The sequence below is a fragment of the Camponotus vicinus genome, unplaced genomic scaffold (assembly GCF_025532165.1).
Source record: "Camponotus vicinus isolate PSW18456_S1 unplaced genomic scaffold, iyCamVici1.0 SCAF_12, whole genome shotgun sequence".
In the NCBI taxonomy this organism is placed as follows: Eukaryota; Metazoa; Arthropoda; class Insecta; order Hymenoptera; family Formicidae; genus Camponotus; species Camponotus vicinus.
Genome location: NW_028141948.1, coordinates 13,590,797 through 13,615,710, shown reverse-complemented (window position 1 = coordinate 13,615,710; position 24,914 = coordinate 13,590,797). Strand labels below are relative to the sequence as shown.

At 36.8% G+C, this 24,914-nt stretch overlaps 4 protein-coding genes across 22 annotated transcripts in view; 2 read left to right on the top strand and 2 right to left on the bottom strand.

Moving 5' to 3' along the window:
* LOC145963440 (CUGBP Elav-like family member 4) overlaps positions 1-17,919 on the top strand; it is a 243,681-nt gene extending 225,762 nt beyond the window's left edge. For all 11 annotated transcript variants that reach the window (XM_083085398.1, XM_083085393.1, XM_083085397.1 and 8 more), the window contains one exon: positions 53-17,919. The gene's annotated coding sequence lies outside the window, so the exon portion shown is untranslated. The remainder of the gene's footprint in view (positions 1-52) is intronic.
* LOC145963446 (E3 ubiquitin-protein ligase RNF181-like) lies at positions 17,734-19,134 on the bottom strand. The gene is made up of 2 exons (XM_083085408.1): positions 18,630-19,134; positions 17,734-18,467 (listed from the first exon to the last, which is right to left on the bottom strand). Exons 1-2 carry the CDS (start codon positions 18,933-18,935, stop codon positions 18,333-18,335), a joined length of 441 nt encoding a protein of 146 aa, XP_082941534.1. The 5' UTR covers positions 18,936-19,134; the 3' UTR covers positions 17,734-18,332.
* Positions 19,135-19,847: 713 nt separating this feature from the next.
* On the top strand, positions 19,848-23,737 carry LOC145963439 (carboxypeptidase Q-like). The gene is made up of 7 exons (XM_083085388.1): positions 19,848-19,987; positions 20,393-20,754; positions 21,576-21,726; positions 21,815-22,064; positions 22,159-22,399; positions 23,019-23,201; positions 23,422-23,737. The coding sequence occupies exons 1-7, from the start codon at positions 19,985-19,987 to the stop codon at positions 23,690-23,692; spliced, it is 1,461 nt and encodes a 486-aa protein (XP_082941514.1). The 5' UTR covers positions 19,848-19,984; the 3' UTR covers positions 23,693-23,737.
* The window catches only part of Unc80 (unc80, NALCN channel complex subunit), a 25,821-nt gene continuing 23,820 nt past the window's right edge, over positions 22,914-24,914 (bottom strand). For 7 of the 9 annotated variants that reach the window (XM_083085369.1, XM_083085373.1, XM_083085372.1 and 4 more), the window contains one exon: positions 22,914-24,910. In XM_083085369.1, the coding sequence (XP_082941495.1) occupies positions 24,317-24,910 (594 nt within the window). In that variant the 3' untranslated portion in view covers positions 22,914-24,316. The remainder of the gene's footprint in view (positions 24,911-24,914) is intronic. The other 2 variants (XM_083085375.1, XM_083085379.1) reach the window with 1 other exon arrangement.

Below are 24,914 nucleotides of genomic sequence, written 5' to 3'. Positions count from 1 at the left end.
ATTACATGCAAATTTCATAAATTACATAATATATTGTCACTCTGAATTACAGATGTCGTACGAGAACGTGAACTCGATGGATGCTCGACGATCAGGAGTGACGAGTTTGAATCACCGTTACAAAGCGCTCTCCACCGTAACAACTTAGTATACTAGCTAGTTAATTTATTAGAGGGTAAAAGATTTAGAGGTCAGTAGGACAACAACGGCTTCAACGACGTTGAAGTTGGCGCGACGGCGGCGAAGAAGAGGCTGAAGCGAAAGCGATGAAGGATGTTCTGCGCTGAACCCAGTCCGAGAAAGAGAGAAAGAGAAAGGAGAAGACGAGAAGAGGAGGACGAGGCACGCTGAGACAACATTTCCCGGATGCTCGGATAACCGGAACGCTTCGTCGTTAGAACATTGGCTTTCCCGTTTCTCCCTTTCATCAGCTCCCATTCCAAATCTGCATGTTTCTTTTGGGTCCTCCGCGAGTTTAGCCTCTGTCTCCTACTGCCAGGTGAGAGATTACGTTCGAGCTCGAGGGCGCGACTGCGAATAAAGCGTGCAGCGGAACATTTCGAGGATCCGATCATCCTCCCAGAGAGACGTGCCGGAAACACCGGAAGTCCAGGCCGAGCTCGTCGTCCCGATATGGCGACGCACCGTATTACACTTAAACGCACGACGTCGTGTAGCGACGATCAAAATCGACGACATCAAAACCGACAATAGCTATCGCGAAATATCCCGTCGAAAAACGCCTGTAGGACTCTCGTCGTGTTCGTTGCCAGTTCGACGATAAGCGAACGTACGCGTTGTCCGCGCGCTTGCGAAAAAGGAAAATCAGAACCGAACCATACGTCCGGTCTGATCGAAATCCTTAATAAGGATCCGATCGTACCGGATCCAACCGCGTACGTCAGCTAAAGGGAACAGCTCAGCGATCACCAACACGAGAGCCTAACAAATCTTTTGTACCGCACGAAGCGAACAATGTAGTCATCGCGATGAAGATCCCACGTGGCGTCATCCCCGACGACGACGGCGGGACAGATAATAATCCCCGCGTGAGACTGACGAAAGTAAAATAAAACGCAGGCTCGTCCCGAAGGCGCGGACGAGATCGATATCTCTCTCCCAAAAAGACAAATGTCAATCATATGCTATACAGGGTGCTCGTCTGACGATACGCGTTTGAACACTTTGAAAAAAAAGAAAAAGACAAAAAAAAATGAAAAAAAGCAGAGAATCAAGCGGCGAACATGGGCTCAGCGCCGGTCCGACATCCCCGCCAGATATCGGTTCTCCTTAACATTTAAGATTTATTAACATGTATGGCGCGCTATAGATTTTATATACTGCAGGTAGAGAAAAGAAAGAGAGAGAGAGAGAGAGAGAGAGAGAGAGAGAGAAAGAGAGAAAGAGAGAGTGAAGAGAAGTTCGTGCACGCCGTGTCGTGTCATATCGAGGCAGATGAGTCTTGTCTTCGAAATCGCGCGCATTTGCACGGCGTTCTCGATCTTCCTGACTAATAGCACTTATTACTACTATAGTTACGGTGATTATCATTATAATTATTGCTAAGTAAGTGACGCGCGAGTTTCCGGCCGAAAGTATAATCTATTCCGTTATGTGGTTCGTGCGCGCGAACATCGAGAGAGAAGTCGCGTGCGGGCGCGATCGCGATCTGCCCACTTGTCCCACGATCGATTTCGCGATTTGGTCCGATCTACAAGATCGATGATCGACGGGTTGGCTTCGCCCGAACGGTAAGCATCGCCCAAGAAATGTCAGGCAGGCTGTGATTGTCCAGACGATGTTGCCAATGACGGTCCTCTTTAAGTTTCGACGTTGTTCTGACAGCATAATATAATAATTGTATAATGATGCTAATTCTCTTCTGTTATCGTGTAGAAGTGAGAGAAAATGGGGGGAAAAAGGAATAGAGATAAAAGAGCGAAACCAAAGAGAGCAAACAATATAATATATAGTTATATTGCGTAAAATGCAATATCTGTCCTAAAAACGCTTATCATCTCTGCGATATTAGAAAAGAAATAAACTAGAGGAGTAATTTTTTTTTTACGTTCGACTCTGTTTTATAAGTTTAAAAAATTGAGTTAAGAACGAATTGCAAGCTGATTTACCGTGCAATGATTTTAATAATCGGATTTACGTTTCACTCTCTCGATATTATGGCCGGGACTTTTAATGGCGATGCCAAGAATGCCGAACATATTTTTCGGAAGGAAAGGACCGCTGCCGGGTGGCAGACTCGGTACGCCTATCGATCAATCGTGCGTGTTCATACGGAATTCCTGTGACTGAAATAGACAAAACTTTTTTTGAACATTTCGCGTGCGATGCCCGATCGGATACGCAGAGCGTCTCGGGCGATTTATACGCGAAAGAAAGAGGGATGGAGGGGGAAGGGGGTGGAAGGAATGGGGGATGAAACAGACCGAATATATAAAATACGCGTAGGATAGGCGATAGGGTAGACGAGCGATGGAGCGGAGAGGATAACTCTGATCTAGCGGAAATAATCAACCAAAGTACCAACACAACTGACATATATATATATACATATATAAATATATAAATATGAATTATTGAGAAAAGAGGAAGTATATATATAAATATTATAAATATGAAATATATATATAATATATATATATGCGTACGCACATACACACACATGTACGTAACGCGTGTACGCGCGTATATACGTATCGATTGAAAGGAATTAGAAACTTAGTAAATTATTCTAGTTTTAGCTAAATCAACGTCTGATAAATTCTTACGCGGAGACATATATACGGAGACGAACGGGAAAAGGGCGGATTTAGTGAGACGCGAAATTGCTTGACGCGTCGCGCTGCCACGATTATTTTACGTTTATATATTGCATTATACACAAACATATATATATATATACACACATATATATATAAATATTGTACCTACGTTTTTGGAGGAGCAGAAATTTTCTCGTTTTACAATCCGCTCCGCGAATTTGTTGCTCGTCCGGACGTGCGACGCACGCGGTACGCATGTTCACGCGGCACACGTGCGCAATTAACGGACACCCAGTGTACGTGGCTTGCGCACGTGCGCGTGTGTAATCGCGCGTGCACACGTGTGTGCGTACGAAGCTAATTATACGACGAAGAGAGGAGCGCTTGAAAAAAGGACTTGCTGGTTACCGACGAATATGACGATATATAATATTAATATATATATATATATATATATATATATATATATATATTAATATTATATATCATATACATATATATAACGATAAACCAAATAACTCTAAAATAACAAAGATAAAGAAATAATATAACACACACGATAACGATTATTTATGGTACATATACATAACTTATACGATAACTACGCGATAACGTAAACATACGCATATATTCTTGTCATTTTTAGAAGGTTAAATTTATATAATATACATATATAAGGAAAAAAGGGGGAAGCTATTAACGACGTCGGACGTAGTTGTCTCAACGACAGGAGACTCGCGGATATTTATAGGATGTGCGAAAGTTCATCGTGATATTATCAGCAAGATTGTAGATAAATCTCTGCCGCGTTGTACACTACAACTCGTGCATGGATGCAAAGTAAAAATGAACAGCCACGGTCTTAATTAATCATTCATAAATCCCTCTGTCAAACTCCTAAGATAAAATTCTTCAAAAAATATAATGTGGCACAATAAAATTATTTTATTTTGTTCCGTAAAAAAAATTACAAAATTTTTTATTTTACTAGAAAATAATTTTTTTTCGTGAAATCTAACATCCTCGACTTGCCAATTCGATCAACGGAAAATCGCCGTTCTCTGTGAAAGCCACATACGTGCACGTACGGAAATGCGAGTCCCCCGTGTAAACATAATTAGAAACCACGATCGTGTCGATTCGTGCCTAACTATCTTGACACGCTCGCAGGATGTATCCATTATAGGATGTATGTGTCACGGAGAATGGGATCCTCCTCTCCGCGAACGGACATTTCGCTTCTCACCGATGATCGTCGGAGTTCTCTGGCATACATGCACGAGTCCTGTGTAATGCAAGTGCGTCAAATACAATTACGAGATGAATGGATCGGAATGGATTAGACGCTCCTCTACGATTCTCCTTGTCCGCGGATAGGTACGTCGATCCGCGTAGATTGAGTCTGACGGTTTCCATCCCTCCGGGTGATTTCCGTAATCAGGCGAGAGCAGCGCAGGCTCGCCCTTAAACAGCGAACTTGCCACGTTTTCTTTCAACTGTGGATCGCGTTTATTCTACGGTTACATCATCAAGAGACGGCGCGGAAATTGAGCGATGGATCGTAAGGAAAATCTTTGCCACGTCTCATGGCAGCGGGATCCGGGGACGACAGAGTACATTCTCTTTTGCGCGATCGATTTTCGATACGGCGAAGATATCCGATTCTATCGGATGCTCTTTACTACGCGAATGTCTCGCACGAGCTGTAGATCGCGAATGGTTCGATTCTCCCGTGGAATTATTCGCACGCGTCCTTCGCTCTCGTGGGACGTGCAAATTTTAGAGAATGAGAGATGGAGAAAGAGAGGAATGAGATTACCCTCGAGCGACAAAACTCGACAAAGTCCACTTGAAAGAAATCGCAGAGCGATACGACGCGGAGCGGACGCCCGAAGATAGAAATTGAGATAAAAAGTAGTGCCAGATCGCTAACATGAATACGTATAGATACACACATCCATACACACATGCATACACATATGTATTATATATGCGCGCATCGCGCGATTCTCTCTCTCACATGACGTACAACATACACACACATATATACATATATATATATATATATGTATGTATATATACATCTTCACATACCATTGCTAGCGACATTTCTTAAGGACATACACATGCATACACATGTACACACTAGAAGACACTTATACCCGAAAGATGCTTCTATGTAAGCACCAATTGATAATATCACTACGATCTAAGCTTTTTAAAATCTAACAATATATTAATAGTGAATATCAAGGAACACAACTTACCATGATAAATACCATAATAGATAACGCGATAGATACATATATATACATATATATACATATACATATATATATATATATATATATATATATATATATATATATATATATATACATATGTGTATATATATAATATACATATATAAATATATAAATACGAAGATAACGACGATTGTAAACAAACCAAAAAAATACAACTATTTTATCCAAACAAAGTTTTTGCTACAACCGAAGTAGTGTGCATCTTGCTATGAAGTAAGTGAGACTTAAGGGGGTTAAATAAAAAGATATTCTTAGCTCTAAGAAGAAATAATAATATGATAATATACAGTAATCTGTGAGAATCAGCTTTGAATTTATTTTTACATGACACGTGATTGTACTGCTGAGATGAATTCGATGTTCGCAATTAATGTTCCGAATTCTAGGAAGCGACGTGCTCGCGCAAAATCCCAAGCGTTAGAATACATCGCGTTACGAGAATCGAATTCGTGACTTTGTATCGAGACGCTGGATCTATCTTATATCTATATCGTGAGGATTCATTTGCACTTACTAAATGAAGATTATCGATCATATGATTGCCAAATGAAAATTGATATTTCAGACAATTTGTACGTACATTTATGTGAATGCAAATGATTCACGCGGTTTTCACGAGCAAATCTCAGATTTAAAATGGAGACATGATAAAGTATAAGAATAAAATATAAAAAATAAATAATAACTTTTCACATTATAATATGTTCAATAAAATAGTTGCAAGACTAATCAACTAGAAAACAAGTATAGAAATAATTTGTATAGAGGCGAATGAAAGGTTCAACCCTTCCTGTCAAACTCTGACAATAGCATAAATAAATTTGTGTTCTACGTGAATGATCTGAAATTCCGTTCTTATTTTTTTCGCTTATTTACGTAGTTTATCATGTCTCGATTCTTAAAAATTCTGAAATTGTCGCGAATTCGATTGATTGACGCGCGTTGTTACCAAATCACAAACGTCCGTCGATCTCGGGGTGGTGTTCCACGAACGGACGATAAGCGCACGATCGGATCCGTATTCATATGTGCTATTTCCTAATTAAACTGTGCAGCGATTTTCTTGTCAAAGCAACGGGAAGCCCGCGCGGAGTCGACGTTCGCGGTTTCGCCCCCGGCCGTTACGTATGCGCGAGAAGACACGATAAGGGAAGACGAAAACTCCATGCTCTTTCTAAGTTCGAGAGAAGGAAACGACAGCCGCCAGCAGCACCCACCACCATACTCAGACACAAGTAACAGCCAAAGAAACCTATCAACTCTCACAACACCGCTACGCCGCGTTGTTACCAAGTCCCAATTAGACTTAGAACGTAAATTGGAATCAAGTCACGCGCGCCGCGACGCGATCCGTGATAGCCGTGGTGTCGGTGATACTAGGAAACAGGGTATGTTTTTTGCAATTATTTGCATAACTTGTAAAAAAAAGTGAATTTAACGAGAAATAAATACATCTTCACGTACATACATGACACATACACACACATGTACAACAAGCACGCACACGTATACATAGATTTACGCAGACATACACCGCGAAAAGTAATCGTACACGCGCGCCAATCTACAAAAGAACCACACTACAAGTCGTGCACGTAAAATAGAGACACGCGACGAGCGAGGCTGATACACTTGACTAAGGCCGCTATTAATCGTATTACTTCTTACATATATGAGTAAACTAAATTAAATTAAATGTGTGTGTCGTCGTAGACTTTAAGCGCGACCGTTAAAGACCCGTCTCGGATTCGGGAGTGGAATTTCATCGTCACGGTTTAGAAACGGAGCCGGTTTTTAGCGAGCCCTCCCCTTCGCGTATTGTTGACGGAGTTTTTGGTTTCTCGCGAGAGGCAAACCCGTTTGACCCTCGCAGGCCCGAAATGGATTCGTTGCGAGCCGCGAGGCGCGATATCAAAACCGGTAATAAATGAGCACAACCACGCTCGTTCTTCCTTTCCTGTCCCGCGTCACTCTCTCTTCTCGCCGTCCGCCCCTCCCGTCTATCTCGCTTCGACGTCGCGATCGCTTCCTTCCCCGGTGCGCGCGTACCCCCAATTTAAAGGAAGAACGCGAATCAGGGTGCAGACGAGTCGCGACGACACATCGCGGCTAGGTACGCATAACGCGTCGTTCGACACGAACTATCAGAACTATCAATGTCAATTTCTTCAGGTTAAGCTTACACTTTACGCACGACGACAGCGACTAATATTTCTCATTCTGATTTTCTATCGGCTTTATTTTAATTTTTTTTTTTAATGAAATTTGCACGCGCAATTTAGAGCCGGCCGTCGAGTTTTCTTCGCCGTGTCGTCGCGAAATCGCGCACACGAGAGATTCGTGTCATATCATTCCGTGCTTCTCTCTACCCGGCCATACTTTGATCGACCACCCGGGACCAATCGTTCCTTCTCATCCCAAAGAACAATGCGTTTCCTAGTTATACCGTGCGACACGCGAGAGATCAGTTTAGGCATGAGTTACGCAATCCGAATTAACAGCGAAGTGTTTCCTCTCGAAAGCACGGTTTTCTTCCTCATTCTCTCGCGCTTTTCCCTCCCATTTTGGAAGAAAAAATAAAAAAAAACATGAGCCCGTCTTGGACCAACGACACGCGAGATGATGAGCGCGCGGGAGAGAACGGGGTTTTTCTGCGTCGCGGTTACGATGCGAGTGAAGGACTTTAATAACGGGAAGGCAAATCTATATATCCTAGAATACATATATACATATATACTAGAAACTCCACGTATAACGAGCTTAACGTAGTGCGCTGAAATTCTGTATAGCACGAGGTTTTCAATTTCCAAAGAATCTTTTCTTTCATACGGCAAAGCGAATAGGATACGCTCGTGACTGCGTTCGTTAAACGATCGCGTGTCCTTTTTCGCAACAGCAAATGGGAGACAATTTATAGTAATATATGGTACGTTTATTGAGAAAAACGAAACTGATGACTTTGAGCTCTTTTCACTCCTCGCGTTTGCAGAATGATTGGGAGTTATCTTCTCTTATCTTTCTTCTATAAATTTCGATCTGCTCTTTTCAAAGCGTATGCATACTATTTGGTTCAAAGCTTGCTTCTATAACGTTTCTGTGATGATACGGATGCATATAAATGCATACATGCTGTTCATTGTTATATTTCTTATAGAAAATTATTTCGATAATTCTATTTCGACAAATTTAACAAAATTGAAATCATACATGAGAGAAGGCAGGATTAGATTCTTTGATTATATTTATTTGCAAAATCGATAATAGGATCTCAAAAAATCTTATTTTTCTAAAGATAATATTTAAGACAAAATCTTTCTACATGTTTAGCATATTATGCAAGCTCTTATTTTCGAAATTGATTTATTCTTGAGTCTGAGTTGAATCTGACAATGAGTTAAATATTCGCGTGAGTTTGGCAGCATCGCGACTAAAATATTATCGATACTTTGCAGATGCGCGATAAGTTAACGACGTCCTAAAGTACGCGAGTGTTAGAGTAGAATGTAACACACAATACAAAACGTCGATTCGTGGCGTCGAGATTGAATAAGATCTTTATTCTATTCCTTTCTCATAAATGAATAAGATCTTTATTCTATTCCTTTCTCATAATGAGGACGCGAGGAGACAAAATATCCATGAAATTAATCGAGACCTTTCACCTGCGATGAATTTTAAATTTTAACAAAACTTTTTAATATAAAACGAACGAGGATACGTAACAATATGCAAAAGTCAAATCAGTTTCGCTAATTAAAGTATGATGACTAAAGTATGATGTTCCACAATTCTAGTCAACAAGATAAGATTGATATTGATTTTAAATCTCGTTTAATAGTCTATATAGACTGAACGATCTTGATGGCACAATGATCTTTTGAAATGCCACAGTCAGGACCACGTCACGAATCGATCGCAGCAAACCGTTTGTAGATCTTACGTTAGAAGATATATAGAAACGCATCGAGAAGAGAAGAAACTACGGATGTTAAGCGAGGTACGCGTAACTAATTGTAAGAACGCAAGTAGGGCTTGTGGTACGTAGATTTCACGAGACGCTGGATAGCGGTTTGAGAAAAAATTCGCGTATAGCATAGTTTTATATAGCGAGCCATCTTAAACATATAAGAGAATGAAGATATACATATAATTATGGTTATGATATTATGATTATCGCTAATGCGTATTTATTAAGAGTAAACGCACTATGTATAATCACCTGTACTGGGGACAGAATTTACACATGTCACACAAGTCACAACGCTAAAAGCGTCATTCTAGAAATACATATACATTGTATGCGTATATATATATATATATATATATATATATATATATATATATATATTTGCATACAAATAGCATTTTCGAATACAGTATGTGCTAAGTCGAAAGAATTTGGTAAAAAAGCCGAGTATGAAAGGGCGACAGAACGATATAATGCGAAAACATAGAGAAGGAAAGCAAGTAAGTGCGTATGTATGCGAACGGATGCGTGTTTTAGAATGAACGATGCGGAAAATATGACAGTGAGCTAGGAACATAACATTAAAAAGTTACTCTTGCAGACAGAACATATTTTAAATAATTAATCGCCAAAAGACAAGTTTTTAACTCTAATCTCGTAGCGCATAAGATCAAGATAATTTAACATATATATTATACATACTATAATATATATATATACATATATATATATATATAAATAATATGATTGAAAGTCGACTCTAAAATTAAATTTATATCGAGAGCACGCGGGAGGGCATAGAAAGTTTCTTGTCGACGGTCACGCGGATGGTAAAGTACGACACAAGTTACTCGAGTTACGACTTAGGATCTTAGAAGAGGAAAGCGAACACGGGGAACGCGAAAGGAGTCGAGGAAGCCTCGAGTCGTCGTCGCGCTCGAAAGCCGGCTTGTCCCGGAAAATTGCCGTCGATCGATATAAAGCCCACGAGATTCGGAGATTAATTCGTCTCGTCTTAATTCTAAAATCTTTGTGCAATTTCGTAGCGCGCCACGTCCGCATTTTCGTTGCGTACGCACGCAGAACAGCTACCGGAGGTCCGGTGAACGTGGACGGATCTCGATTGAGAAAATTTGATTGTGAGATTATCTCGAAAAATGTACTTATATATTTATCAGTATACTTATTTATCATAGTTTTCACGAATTCAAATCAAAACTGAAATCAGAAGGTCAAATTCGCCGAGAAGAATGCGATCGAGATGCTGATGTATATCGCTTATACCTCCACCGGACGTCCGTTGCGAATAATATGCATTATCGGAGGATATATAATAGATAAAAATAGAATTGGCAACACACTGTGGGAGAAGTTGCGTATCATGAAAAAAAACTTAGAGTCCCGAGATTTCTCGGAGAAGACACATTTTTTGCGCACTTGACTTGATTGCGAATAACGATAGGGGTAACGTTTAGTTGTTGGGAACGCTCAGTGTTCCCGAAGTTATGCCAATGACACTTAGCACGCGAGAGTAGAACGCTTCGAATTTCTATTCATCATTGATGATTCGCGAGATTGACGGCGGCTTGCTAGCCAGCGCGCGAGAGACTTACAATTAGTTCCGCTCTTCGTTCGAGGTCTCGTTTCGATTAGCGTGAGGGTGAAAACAATTGTGCCAACGTTAATTCTTCCAAATTTTTCGCCGCTCCAAACACAGCGTCGTGTCGAACAGCGAAATAACATCGTTCCGTTGATCGATATTCTTCGAAGCATTGAAATGAACTCGAGCGTTCTCATATATTTTCCCTCTCGACATGATATGACCATTCGTTCGTGTCACTACATAACTTACAATCGATTTCCTTTCTAATTCCTCTCTGTTTAATTACGCCGAAATGATATATCACACACGCATGTGCGGGATAAAATCACGACCTCAATTTAATCGTAATCGGAATTTTTCTTTGCTGATTCGAGGAACAAGATTGAAAATAAAGCCGGACTGGGATCGTGGAAATTATAATGCATCACTTCGGCGCTTGCTCAGAGTGCAACAGTTGGCTAACAAGTGGCTCTTTCGCACGAGATGCCGATGTGATAACGTGTGAACGGCTGACGAAATAAAGTGCAGCACATTTTTGCGATGACACTCTGATCAAAATTTCCTAATTGGCGGATTACATTGTTCCTCCTCCGAAAATGGCAATCGGTAGTTGTGATAGATCGCGGAAAAATCATGCATTGATGTTGATCAGCGCTAATTAAATTAATTAAATAAATCTTAATTTGTCGGTGATAATTGTAGTACAAATGATAATATAATTTACAAGAGGATGATGAAGTCGATGTAAAATAATCACAAATTATACTTTACAAACGCAGTCTTTTAAATTTCAAAAACCTCGACATAAACAACGATGAATCACGTGGAAAAAAATTTAGCATATCCAAAAAATCGAAAAATCAATGTAAATTCGCGAGACGCATTATTCTTTTTAGAATCTCGCTTTTAATGTCTCATTGCGATCTCGGGCGGCGCTGGTCGGAGGAGCATTTCGGTGATCCCAATGCCCGCATATGATACGCGCATTCTCCACTCGTTAAAAGAATTCCCACGATCGATGCTAATGCATGCTATAACGCTGTGATCTCATGATTTTACGCATCTCTATCCTCAAAAGCTGTCCTCGAAAAATACCGTATTACTGTCGCGCGATTTACGTACTCTATCGAGTTCCAAAGATGTCTCTAGTCGAGTCGAACGTTTAGTGAAAAACCGTACTTATTGTTAGTACAGTGATTATTTGTCGCGATTATTTTATTTGTCTGATTATATTTACACCGATCGTACTTATTTATACAGCGGCTTATAGTTTCTCGCATTTCTCGTAATGATGCGCTTTTGCTGTTTACTTGAGAGATGTTATATATACTGTTGCGAATATTATACTTGTTAAATAACTCTCCGTAAATAAGCGAACCAACGACAGTTGCCCGTTGCTGAAGAACGGAATCGTTTCAGGCCCAGATTGTACCGTCCACTGACGAGAGTAGTATTTCTCGAATATCGCTAATCACCTCCAGAAAATGGTTTATTCATCTACGTGCGCATTCTCTCTTGAAAGTAGAAAGAGTATCAAAAATATTCCAATTTTATAATTAAATTAAAATTGGGATTTTTGAGAAAATTCCAATTTTTTGATACTTTTTCTACTTTCATAAATCTGATAGATATATTAAGTAGATATGTTAAATTAAGATATTTCAAATCTAATCTTTTTAAATTCTATCGCTAAATTTCGATTCCGTTAGTTGTAATATTTTATTTCTTGACTTTCACATTATTTTTTATTTCCGATATATATTCTTGGTTACATTGATTAAATATTACATGTTAAAATAATTGTCGATTCCTATAGTTCAAAAAGTGAAATTATCAGTATCTTTTTTAGATATATACAGATTGCTATTAAATTGTGCTGCTAAATCTCGTTTACGTTAGTTAATATTTTATTTTATACTTTTCAGATTATTTATCATTTCCAATATTCTCGGTCACATTGACGGATGAACCGTTTTTAGGACGAACAGACAAAACGCGAGCATAATGTAAAACGATTCCTTGCACGCGTTCATCGTTGTCGATGGGTCACGCCGCCGCGCTCGATAACGATCGGCCCGGCAATTGTCGTTCATTAGGAGACGATATAAGTCTAATTATATGAAATCACGACGGTGCGCGCATCACGCGCATCGCGAGACTGATTTTAACGCTCGCTTTTGCAGACATTTCGGAAACAGTGCAATTATGACTTAATAAAAGTCTACGGATCTAGTCAGATTGGGGAAAGGGGGGAGGGGAAGAAAAAGCGCGCGGAATTTTTAGTGATCTCTAGTCAGGACACGTCGTTTCTGAGTTCGTTTGGAAAAAACGATCAATTGTATTGGACATGATATAAACACGCCCGCGCGCGAGCAAATCTTTGAAAATAATTGCTACACATATACATATATATACATATATATATATATATATATATATATATATATATATATATATGTATATATGTATTAATATATACATATAGTTTAGGTGTCCTTACGAAAGTGCAAAGATTAATATATCGTGCGGCGGTCGATGTGAAAAATGCGTATATCGGTGCTTTATCACTACATGAAAGAAAAAAAAATCGATACACATACGAGTGCGATTCATTATTGTATAACGTTCCTTTCCGTTCTTCACCGTTGCTGTGCTTAAACAGCGGAGTAACAGCGTTCGCAAATCGCTAGTTACTACTTGCTATGCACCCTCTTCGAAGACGGCGTGTCCGATCGATCGTGTCGGGCATGACGTTTCATTTGCGTTCTCGGACTTGTGTGAATTTGTTTTCGACCGCCGTAGATTACTCTGAGGACGATCCGACTGCATCCCGTACTCGAGGCTAAAACTGTAGAATTTTTTAACTGTACTTGCGACTATAACCCTAACCTGTATATTTTTACATATTGAATATAGGGTGGCGAATTTTGCGTGAAGGCCGACGCGCGATCGAGAAAGGCGCGGATGAGAATCGAAATATATAAAGAAGAAAGAGAGGAGAGACACACGCGCGCGCGAGAATATAACATAAAGACGAATATACACGCATAATTAAAACTTAATAAAAGTACGCGCGTAACTCATACATACACGCTCATTTACACATATACACACATACTTGAGCGCGACATGACAAGTATTCTCGAGCCTTGAGGGAGAAAGATATTATATACAGGTCGTAAGAGATGAAATCAGTTTTATTGTTGATTTCGGCGTGGCATACAATAAAATTTTGTAATCGGCGGTTCCGGGTTCGCGCTTTCGCCCCCGGAGCCCGAGAGAACGTTGCGTAGTATAATCAAACACCGATATATAATGTGAGTTTTTCCCCGACCAGATCGGGCGACTCTCGGGGCGATCAGGATCACCGAGAGCGATTAGTGACGATGAAATGCTTGAGCGACAAACGCTTTTTTCTTCGGATCAGTAAAATCGAATCTGCGAAGAGAGGGGTGGAGGGTGGAGAGAGCAAACCAAGGAATCCTCTGTCGGTGATCCTGAACGCCCCGTGATACTCGCCGCAACGCGTCGGAGGAAGATATCTGTACATAGAGGAAATGCAACATAGCACAGGGTGTACGTACATGCCGGTGCACACGTAATGTCCTATATAGCGGAAATACTAACTATGATAGTGCATGAAAATAATAAGACGTTCGCAGCAGGCGCGGCGATTGATAGAAGAGCTTCGCCCCTTTTCCCCTTCACAATGAATCTCGCCCTCGCAAGTATTATCCTCGAAACGAAAGAGACCGTCGCTCCATATTAATTGACGATTTACGATCGCTACGCTCGCACTTTTCATGACGAAACGGAACAAAGGCGTGAAGCGGCGTGAAAGATAGAGATAGAGATAGAGAAAGAGAGAGAGAGAAAATGGAAAAAAAATGATGAGATTGTATTTTTGGGTTTATTCCTAAACTAGATTCAAATTGGATTTTTTAAATTTTTATTGTTTAAGAGTGATTCTTGCTGATAACAATGCAGGGCATGTGCATTAATAGTTTAACTGACTACTTAGTTGGAGTATTTTTATTCTATTTTTTGTTCCATTGTTTTAATGTTTTTCCGACAAATATAAAGATACGCTATATTTATAAGTTTTATATGTACAATCATAGATTAATTTTCTATTTCGATAATATATTCTGCTATAAAATGATAGGTTTACAAAAGAAACTTCTTGCTTATTTTTAATCATGAAGGAACATTACAATAATTATATTTATTACAAAACAGTATTAACATTTATAGTACGATAATGCGTTATAAGCAAAAGTGCAAAATTTATGGGTTGAATTCCGATGAGATGGTTGATTTATTACTATATTATTAAGATTATTATTATTGTTTCATTATAATTGCGTATTATTATTATCACTATTATACTAGTGCAACTGTCGTTATTACTACTATTACTGATATTACCAGTACCAAATAACGATTATTGTAATTATTTATTCGTGATAATTGAAGGATACTGGGTCTTAAACATAAAACTTAGTGAAACTTTATAATAAATCTGTGCATAGATTGTGGTGGGAAGAAAAAGCGACAATTTATTTGTAAAACATAACGAATTCGATCTGATTGCGAGCGTATGTCAAGAGAACAAATGATCGATGCCACGTAGATGAAAAATAATCGGTAGTGCGAGATGCGACAGAGCATTTATTAGCATATCAGCGTGTTGAGCTTAGAGAGGCGCGCGGAACAATAAGACCACGCGTGATAATAATATTACAAATAGTACGTGTATGCGTTTAGAGAGTAAAAACGAGAGAAAAGCATTTTGAGTGAACGTGTGATGGCTCGCGGATGTTTCAGACAAGCGAGAAATGTTGTATCAAACGTTCCTTCGTCGGTTGCGATGCTATCGACGCTGTTGAATTACATACATTGATGATCGTTACAATAGTATGCGTGCATTGCGATTACATCAGCTTGATCTGTAATAAAAAAAAAGAACGATATACTATCGTTACTAGAGACTACTTATGCTAATGCAACCTATTAATGTCGGGTCAACAATATGTCATCTAATGCAATTTGCGCATAAAATTAGCACGGAAACGAGCCTAGAGAATAATTAAACGCAAGAATACACGAATATCACACGCGACAGCATGTAAAGTGAATTAACGGAGGAATTTGCATATAGAAAACATATAGCTGCATCAACGATTCATGTGCATCACTGCAGTGTCGGTAGCATCGAACGACCCATGGCGTCTACGCGGATAGTATCGCGCACGCAATTATGTGAAAACAAAGTGTACTTGCGTAATGAGGAGCGAAAGGAACGCTTTGTGCGAAAGGACCGAAGTCTCCGAAACTTCACTGAGGCTTTTATCGGCAGAATTTTTCGTCGCGCGAGCGACACGATAAGAGTCGTGACGAACGTCACGAAGCATGTATACTGCAAAGTTGCAACGCGTATTATTCGCGAATTCGACGAACGTCGAGAAATTCCGCCGACGCGTGTAAAAAAATAAATAGTTATTTATAAAAGTCACTCTAATATCGAGGGCGAGAAAGGAAGGGTGAGGGATGATAGTGCGAGGGGCGCGACGCAGGGGCGGGAATAGCGCGCGAACGGAAGATATGCCATTTTGAATTATTATTTTCATAAGGAACGTGTAATATAAAATATAATATATAATATATCAATATAGACGAATTAACAGCATCATCGAGACTTATGATCGCGACAGTGATGATGGTTAATATTATTATTATTGCTATTATTATGGTTATTGATTATGATTATTATGGAATGACGATGATTATTATAACGGGGAGGAGAAGAAGCTAATGCAGTATATATATATTTATATATATAAATATATATATAAATAAATAAAAGTAATTACACTTAACACTTACGTTAGGAAGCTAGATACATACATTTGATGCAAGCGAGAAAATGAAGTAACCCATGCGTTCGACGATAAGTCTAAGTGACATGAATTAACGTCGTACATTTCTATATCAAGATAAATCACGGGGACGTATATAAAGGACTAGCATTTTTTAGCGAACGTCGTGGATACGCGCATCTCGTCAAAAATTACGCGATACGAAATGGTCAAGTATTTACGAGAAACGCTTAAATACTTTATCGAGTTACCTATGTAAATCTTTCCCTATATTTAAAGACACGTAAGTTATTGTATTACTTCGTACTGTGTTAGATTTCGCGTTTCGTTTTTCCCTCGCGGATATATTTTTTGTGACGATATCGAACCAAGGCAAATTTTCTCGAAATAATATCATGTCGTGTCAAACTTGACCAGTATCGACGAAAGGACGAAAAAGAGACGTTTCCCGACGTTCGTGCATTTTCGCGCCACGGACGTGTTCCCGTATTCGAACGTAAATTTGATGATTTGTTCCTCCGTTCGTTTTTTGTCTTACGTGAACGCCGAGCCGAAAGTTCTCTGTACGACGTACCTTATCCCACTTGAAGCTCGCATACAGATTACATAACTAGCTATTACGGACATGGCCATTAGCAGAGAAGTGTACCATTCAGATAGTTTATCATTAAAGAAACGGTAATCATCATAGGTATATATTAACGACATTATTTATATTATTACGCATATTATATATAAATAATTGATAACAGATACTAATCCCCCCTAGGGTGAAATATTACAAGGGGGGAAGGGATGGGAAAGGGGGAGGGGGGAAAACTACGAAAGGGTCGTGCCCGCGTGGGCGCGACGGCGGCGGTGCGTCATTTTTTTCGGAATGACGTCACCGACACGAGAGTGAAAAAAAAAAGATAATGAATAAACCGCCAATTACTTTAACTTCGACAGTACTATTATTTGTATATGCCGAACGATTATGCCGTTTTCAGCGCAACATATTTTGGCAATTCTCTTTGGTGGTATGGTTCACATGGTAGCGATCGCGTTACGGTGAGAGAGAGACAGAGCGAGAGCGAGAGAGAGAAAGAGAGAGAGAGAGCGAGAGAGAGAGAGAAAGCGAGAAAGAGAGCGAAAGAGGATGGAGAAACCGGAGAGAGGGAGAGAAAGAGGAATAAAAGAATAAAACAAACGAACAAAATAAAAATCAGAAGTTTCTATACTTTTTACGGAGATTGTTATAGTCTAAGCGCACACTGATCAAGGCATTCGTCGCTCGGCAAAAAAAGCATAATACAATTATTAATATAAAATTTATAACAGAAATAAAATAAATGAAGTTAATAAATATGTACACTGTATAATAAACATTATTTCCTATTAATAATTCATGTCTCTTTATTCAATCAACTGTCACATATATCACAAATGAATATTAATATGTAATTTTATTATACATTGCATGTAAAATATATAAATTTCTTCTATATATACATATATATGTAAATGTATATGTTTTTTCTTTATATACATTTTGCAATTATAAAACTCTAATTTAACATAAAACTTTAATTGTATTTCTTCATATTAATAAACGGTAAGTACATATCTTTTTAATACACGAATGTAACGAATTGATTGTATACATTATTGATATTTTCATCTACTTTTCCAACTACCAGTAATTCAAGGCGCTTGCTGACGAGTGATATTCTTAATATAATCTTACAGAATACAAGATTAAAGATAATTTTCCCTTATATATTTGTATATTTTTGGTACGAAAAAGTTATATATTTCCTACGTAAACATAGAATTATGCAGATATTCCAAGTCTTTCTCTCTCTCTACCGCTCGCTTCTTCTCTTTTCTGTACATTTCATATTCTTCATCGTCTGTCGGCAATTCATATCGGCAGAGTGGACACGAATTAGTCTGAAAAAATACATAGTTTTAAACATAATATATGCAACAAACATTTATATATATATTAAATTTGTTTAACTTTTATTTAATTTTTTTATTTATTTAATTTTAATGTAATTGAAAATAGTTTTTTACATATTAACTATTCATATATTACAAAACTGATCATACTTTTTCTAACCAGGGCAAAATACACTCTTGATGAAACACATGATGACAGGGCATCGATTTCGCTTTATCGTTCGCCTCGAATTCTTTCAAGCAAACTGGACACTGTTTAGTCTCACTGGGTTCAATTTTAATTTCCGGCAAAGTTTCCACTGCATTTTTTGACGCTGGCGGTGGAAGTTTTGCGTCCTCTCCAAGTAATTCCCACATGCCATAATCTCGTAGGAACCGTGCCATTTGAATCAGATGATTCGGCGCCTCTCCGTCACCTAAAGGCGTCCAACCCATTTCCTCAAAATAATCAGACATATCGTCGAAATTACAATAGAAGCTGCTTTGCACGTGAAACTATAAATTCGTGTTCACACTTTTAGTAATAAATAATAATTTCTTTTATCTTTGATGTTTACAATCTTCACTTTACGGATATGTTAGTATTATTGTTCAATTAACACACGTTATGCGCAACAATCTGTCAAAAACCTCAAGTCATACTGATTGTGAGAAGTAGTCACAGTTTGGAGCAGAGATCACGAGCATGTTAGAAAGACTTCGTTCAACCAAACCAGTTCAGAACGGAAATTACTGCAACTACATTGAACTTTAGTCAATACTAAGGTAAGCATAAATTCATATTAGTTTTATATTTTAACTTTACATGTTATAATTTACAGAAGTTTCATTTAAAATAAATATTAAAATGCCTGAAAAAAGAATATATTTTTAATTATTAGAAAAAAAAAACATTTTTTTGTCATTTTTGTGTGGCACCCGTTATAACCATAGTCTGATAAAGCAACTTTTCAAAGTAAAACTTTTTTTAGATTCTTACTCTACAAACACTGTTGATATGTATTGAAACTCTATTGAAATTCTGAAAATTTAATGTTTACTTTCAATTTGATATATTATTCAATAAAGTTAATTCGAAACTGGCTACATGTTAAGCTTAATCTGTGAGATATTAATGCAAAAGTTAGTTAATATCAATATTTTTACATTTATATTAATTTATATAAATCAAAATTAATTTTGTTAAGTTAATGTTTGCAGATATTAATTATATTTTTTTTTATTAAAGTTATAACACGGCTTATGACATTTAGGTTTATGACATATTTCAAAATTTTTTACATCATTCAATGAAGTATGATTATAATCTTCGTTATGAAGATAATCATGGACTCTACTTTATCTGCTTTATCTTTATATATCCAGCAACGTGCTCGAGCAATCATTAGAACCTATATAGACGTCTGTGAATTGACATCTTTTTACTGCGTCGCGCGAGAGAATACTTTTCATAAAATATTTTGTTATGGGTGTATGATTTTCACATACATATTGAGCAACGTATTATGGTAAGAATTTTATATTTTATTAAAAATTAATATGATGTGTGTATTAATATAATGTGTAAATTTCATAACTTAACACCAAATTTTCAGCAATTATCTTTCAAAATTATTGTACGAAATAAAAATACAATACTGATTACTGTCAAATATCGAAGTTATATTTTAATATATAAACGTATAAATATTTATAATTTAATTTCCTATATTAATCGTATTAATTAAAATATATTATATAATATAATATTATAAAAAAAAAGTTATATAATAAGTTATATAATAAGTTATATAAAAATAAATTATATAAAGTAAGATAAAGAAGATAAGATATGCGATTTTTAATACGTATAGCGTTTAACTTTTAATTGTAACTTTTAATTTTAATATTGAAGCACGACATTTATTGCACAGGAAAATCAGGTTTCAATGATGTGGTGCATAAAAAAATTTATCTTTGTATGGTTGCTATGCTTCCGTTCATTGATAATGTCAAGTGATACCGAGAGTGAACAAACTTGTCATTTGTCAAATACTTTAATTGAAGAAATAGACTCCTACGCGCCGATAGTACAAAGAATAATTAATGAGACTATGCAAGGTTCCTTCAAAGGAAATACGTGGCAAGATTTGGCAATTTTTGTTGATAAATTTGGCCCAAGATTCACTGGTACCCAAGTGCTCGAGGATGCTATTGATTATGTGCTCAACAAATCTATTAGCTTCGGTTTAGAAAATGTACATGGTGAACCGGTTACTGTACCACGTTGGGTCAGGTACAAAATTATGAAATAGTTTAAATTTAAATTATAAATTATAAATTATTATTCAATGTATTAATTTTTTGGTAATTATTTACTTATACGGCCCACCTCCCGATTTCAATAATTCTCATATATGTTATAAAGATCATCAGTCTGAGTAATGTTGTGAAGGTTCTAGTCGGCGGTCATTGTTTATTAAAAAATTATAAACAAAAAATGTCTAATGAATAATATATAATTTTATCACACCGTATATGAACTATGTTGTCGTTTGACATTGTTTACCTTTCTTATATTGAAATCAGATAGTGGAACAATAATAGGCTTCTATGTTTTTGATATTTCTTATGACTTTGAAAATATTTAAGAAAAGGTGAGTTAGTACAAGACAAATTGTTGTACAGTTAACATGAAGTTCTACGAATTTCTTGCTTTAACAACAAAATATGATGAGTTATTACACTATTTGTGCGCGAAAAATGTTACATTTGTAATTTTCTATGCAAACTGAAGTGTATCCCACAAACACGGGTTGGATTAGATTATATTTTCTGAAAGTGAAGCCCCCACAGGGGGGCGGAACACACTGTCCACGCATGTACTTTCCAAGATGAAGTAAAGTTCGCTTAATTTTGACCTCCATTAAGAGTAAATGTTTATATCTTTTTAATAAACAATGACCGCCGAATAAATCTTCACAACATTACTCAGAGTGATGATCTTGATAACATATGTGAGAATTTATTGAAATCGGGAGGTGATCCGTATAAATAAATAATTACCATCTCATAATAATATAAAAGAAAAATATGGTCATTATAATATATTTTCAGGGGTTCAGAATCTGCGACTTTATTGCAACCAAGACACAAAGATTTAGCGTTATTAGGACTAGGTTACAGTGTTGGTACTCCAGAAGAAGGTATAACTGCTAATGCTGTGGTGGTGAATAGTTTTGCAGAACTTAAAAAAAGGGCGAAAGAGGTAAATTGAATAAATAAAAAGAGATAATACATATACGTATTTTTATATATATGTACGATTATAATACAATGAATTTCGATTATATCAGATTCCAGGGAAAATTGTTGTGTACAATGAAAAATTCATCTCGTATGAGGAAACTGTGGAATATAGAAGCTCGGGTGCTACGAGAGCCGCAGAATTGGGAGCCGTGGCTGTCTTGATTCGATCGGTGACACCATTTTCATTGTATACTCCGCATACTGGTATGATGAGTTACGGAGAGAACGTTACTAAAATCCCAGCTGCTTGCATAACTATCGAAGACGCAACTCTTTTACGAAGAATGTCGGATCGAGGTAATGGAAAAACTTTTTTTTAATTTCAAACAGAGACAATCTATATAATAACAATAGCTTATATATAAATTAATATTTTTAAATTTTTATCTAGGTGAAACAATAGTAATAAATCTGAAAATGCAAGCGAGAAGATATCCTGATACCCAATCACGAAACGTTATAGCTGATATCACCGGTTTTAGCATTCCTGAAAAAACAGTTGTCGTTTCTGGACATATAGATAGTTGGGATGTTGGACAAGGTGCAATGGACGATGGAGGCGGCAGTTTTATATCTTGGAATGCTTTAAAATTATTAAAGCATCTGGGCATTCGGGCGCGAAGAACGATAAGGTGATTCGAAATACAAAATATATGATAATATATGATAATATACAAGGTAAAACGCATTAAACGAAAAAATAAATATTTCTACAATTAGATAATATATCAAAAATTTTATTAAACAAAACTGAAATATTTTAGGAAATATATCTTTCGAATATATTTATTCTTTTCTATACATTTTCTAGCAAAGAAAAACTTGTTACATTAAATTTTTTTTTAAGTAAAAGTATATATTTTTAGTAAGCATATATAGTATATTCAAATGAATACAACGTATGCGTGTTACTATATGTAGTTCATTCAATGCTAATCAAAGTCACAAACAGAGAAAATGTAATTGTATCCCTGACCTCAAAATCTGTTTGACTTTATATAAGAAAAGAATATATATTTGAAAAATATGTGCTCTCCCTAAAACATCATAATTTTGTCTAATTACATTTTCTACATGTCATCAATATCTTTAAAAATGTCCATATTTTACCCATTTTCTATTATATAATACCATAAAAATCAGTGGTAAAATCCATATTATACTGTCTATTTCAAGGATAAGTATTTTGTTACATAAGTATTTTATTTTTTACATAAATTTGGTCACATAAATTATTTATATATTATGCAGAATGATAATGTGGACTTCCGAAGAACTTGGCATTATCGGAGCTAATCATTATATACAAAATCACACACTGGAAAATAAAAATTTGCAATTCGTGTTGGAATCCGACATGGGCACATTCATCCCTCAAGGCCTCAAAATCAGTGGAAACAAACTAGTTGAATGTATACTTCAAAGAATAATGCTGTTAGTTTTCCTATAAATTTTTATAATATTTTTATTTCCGCCCGATTTCTTGCAATCCAAGTTTTTGGTTTGGATAAATCTAATGATTCTTCGCTCATTTTCAAAGTATTATTCGAAGTTTTTAAAGTTCACCAATTTTTAAAAATAATAAGATTATTTTTTTATATAAAAAACATTATTTACAATGAACCAAGTACATAAAATCTTTTATGTTTCTTAGATTGTTGGCTCCATTGGGTAACATGAAATTGGATAGTCCCTGCGATGGACCTGATATAGAATCCTGGATAAATGCTGGGATACCAGGCGGTAGTCTATGGACGCGAAACGAAAAGTACTTCTACTATCATCATACGAATGCAGACACCATGTTAGCGGAAAATCCAAAAGCCCTGGATATGAATACAGCCATATTTGCAGCAGTATCATTCGTTTTAGCAGATATCAGCGTTGATCTACCTCACAATAACACTTCTAAAATGTCTTTATAAAATCACCTTGACGTGTATGTATATGATTACGATCGTACATGTTTATGACTGTTTTATTTTAAATATACCTATATATATATATAATATTATATAAATAATTAGGGCGTACTCTATAATGTTAATAGTTTAAAATCTTTAAAAGCGCGAAAAAGCTACAAATAAGCTTTTCCGAATCATCTTCTCTATTTTATCTCTTCGTTTAAAGAATTTATTAAAAGATTATCGATTCAAAATTTATTGCATATCAATTTATTATATATCTCTCTACTTCCTATAATACAAAAATTCTATAATTAATAGAGCATATATATATATTCTACAAAATTTTACTTTGGTTTAAGCTTGGGGATATACATATATACTTCACATGTGGAATTTACGATAGAGCAAAATAAATGATATTTATATGAAACATTTTTATGTCAAATAACAACAGGACACATACCTCCCATTAGTTATAAAAGAAATAAGGGGTAAGAAATGATAAATTAAATGTATAGTATTTCACATATTAATTCCGATATTTAGACACATCTCATTTTTTAAATTATTCCTATTTCTTTAAAATTCTTGATATTCGTTGATTCTATTAAATTATCAGTCTCAATCAAAAGATTCTATGATTTATATTAATGTATCCTCGTCCTGATTTGGAAAGACCATCAATAAGGAATGTTGAGAAGTCGTTCTTTGACTCGAAGTTAACAGAGCGGTTTTCTCGCCTCCACTGCTATTCATCGAACAATCCGGAGAGCTGCCGTCGAAAGCTATGTAATTAGTGGTCGTACTACTTGTGGATGGCATATCGTTGAGATCCGGGGATGCTAAAGGTGGCGCCGATCGAGCATTAGTACCGTCCAATGACATGAGTTGCATGCTGTACGACTCACGGTATCCGGAAGTGCTGGACGTGTCTTCGTCCCAGGAAACGTCCGATACCTGAGGATGCAGATGATGATGATAATAGTGACAATGATGATGCTGGTGAGTCGTTCCGTGAAATTGCTGCTGGTCCGCCGACACGTTGGTACTTTTGTCTCCATCCGATTTGCGAGCAGATAGACTTCGCCTGGAACGAATAGATGAAGAATCGGATGGGATGTTAGATAACGGCTGATCCACTGCTGATGCTGATGATGTTTGCACGAGCGATGTCGGCTGACTTGTCACTTGCTCGACAAGAGTTAGATCCTGCTGTTCGGATTTCGTCTGAGTCATCTGA

Excerpts from the sequence above, each read along its gene's own strand:
- LOC145963446 (XM_083085408.1), bottom strand. The coding sequence starts at position 18,935 with ATGTCTGATTATTTTGAGGAAATGGGTTGGACGCCTTTAGGTGACGGA. Across the intron at positions 18,468-18,629 it reads TTTTGCCCTGGTTAGAAAAA|ACTAATTCGTGTCCACTCTG; the intron begins GTATGATCAGTT and ends GTATTTTTTCAG.
- LOC145963439 (XM_083085388.1), top strand. Across the intron at positions 20,755-21,575 it reads ACTGTACCACGTTGGGTCAG|GGGTTCAGAATCTGCGACTT; the intron begins GTACAAAATTAT and ends ATATATTTTCAG. Across the intron at positions 21,727-21,814 it reads TTAAAAAAAGGGCGAAAGAG|ATTCCAGGGAAAATTGTTGT; the intron begins GTAAATTGAATA and ends CGATTATATCAG.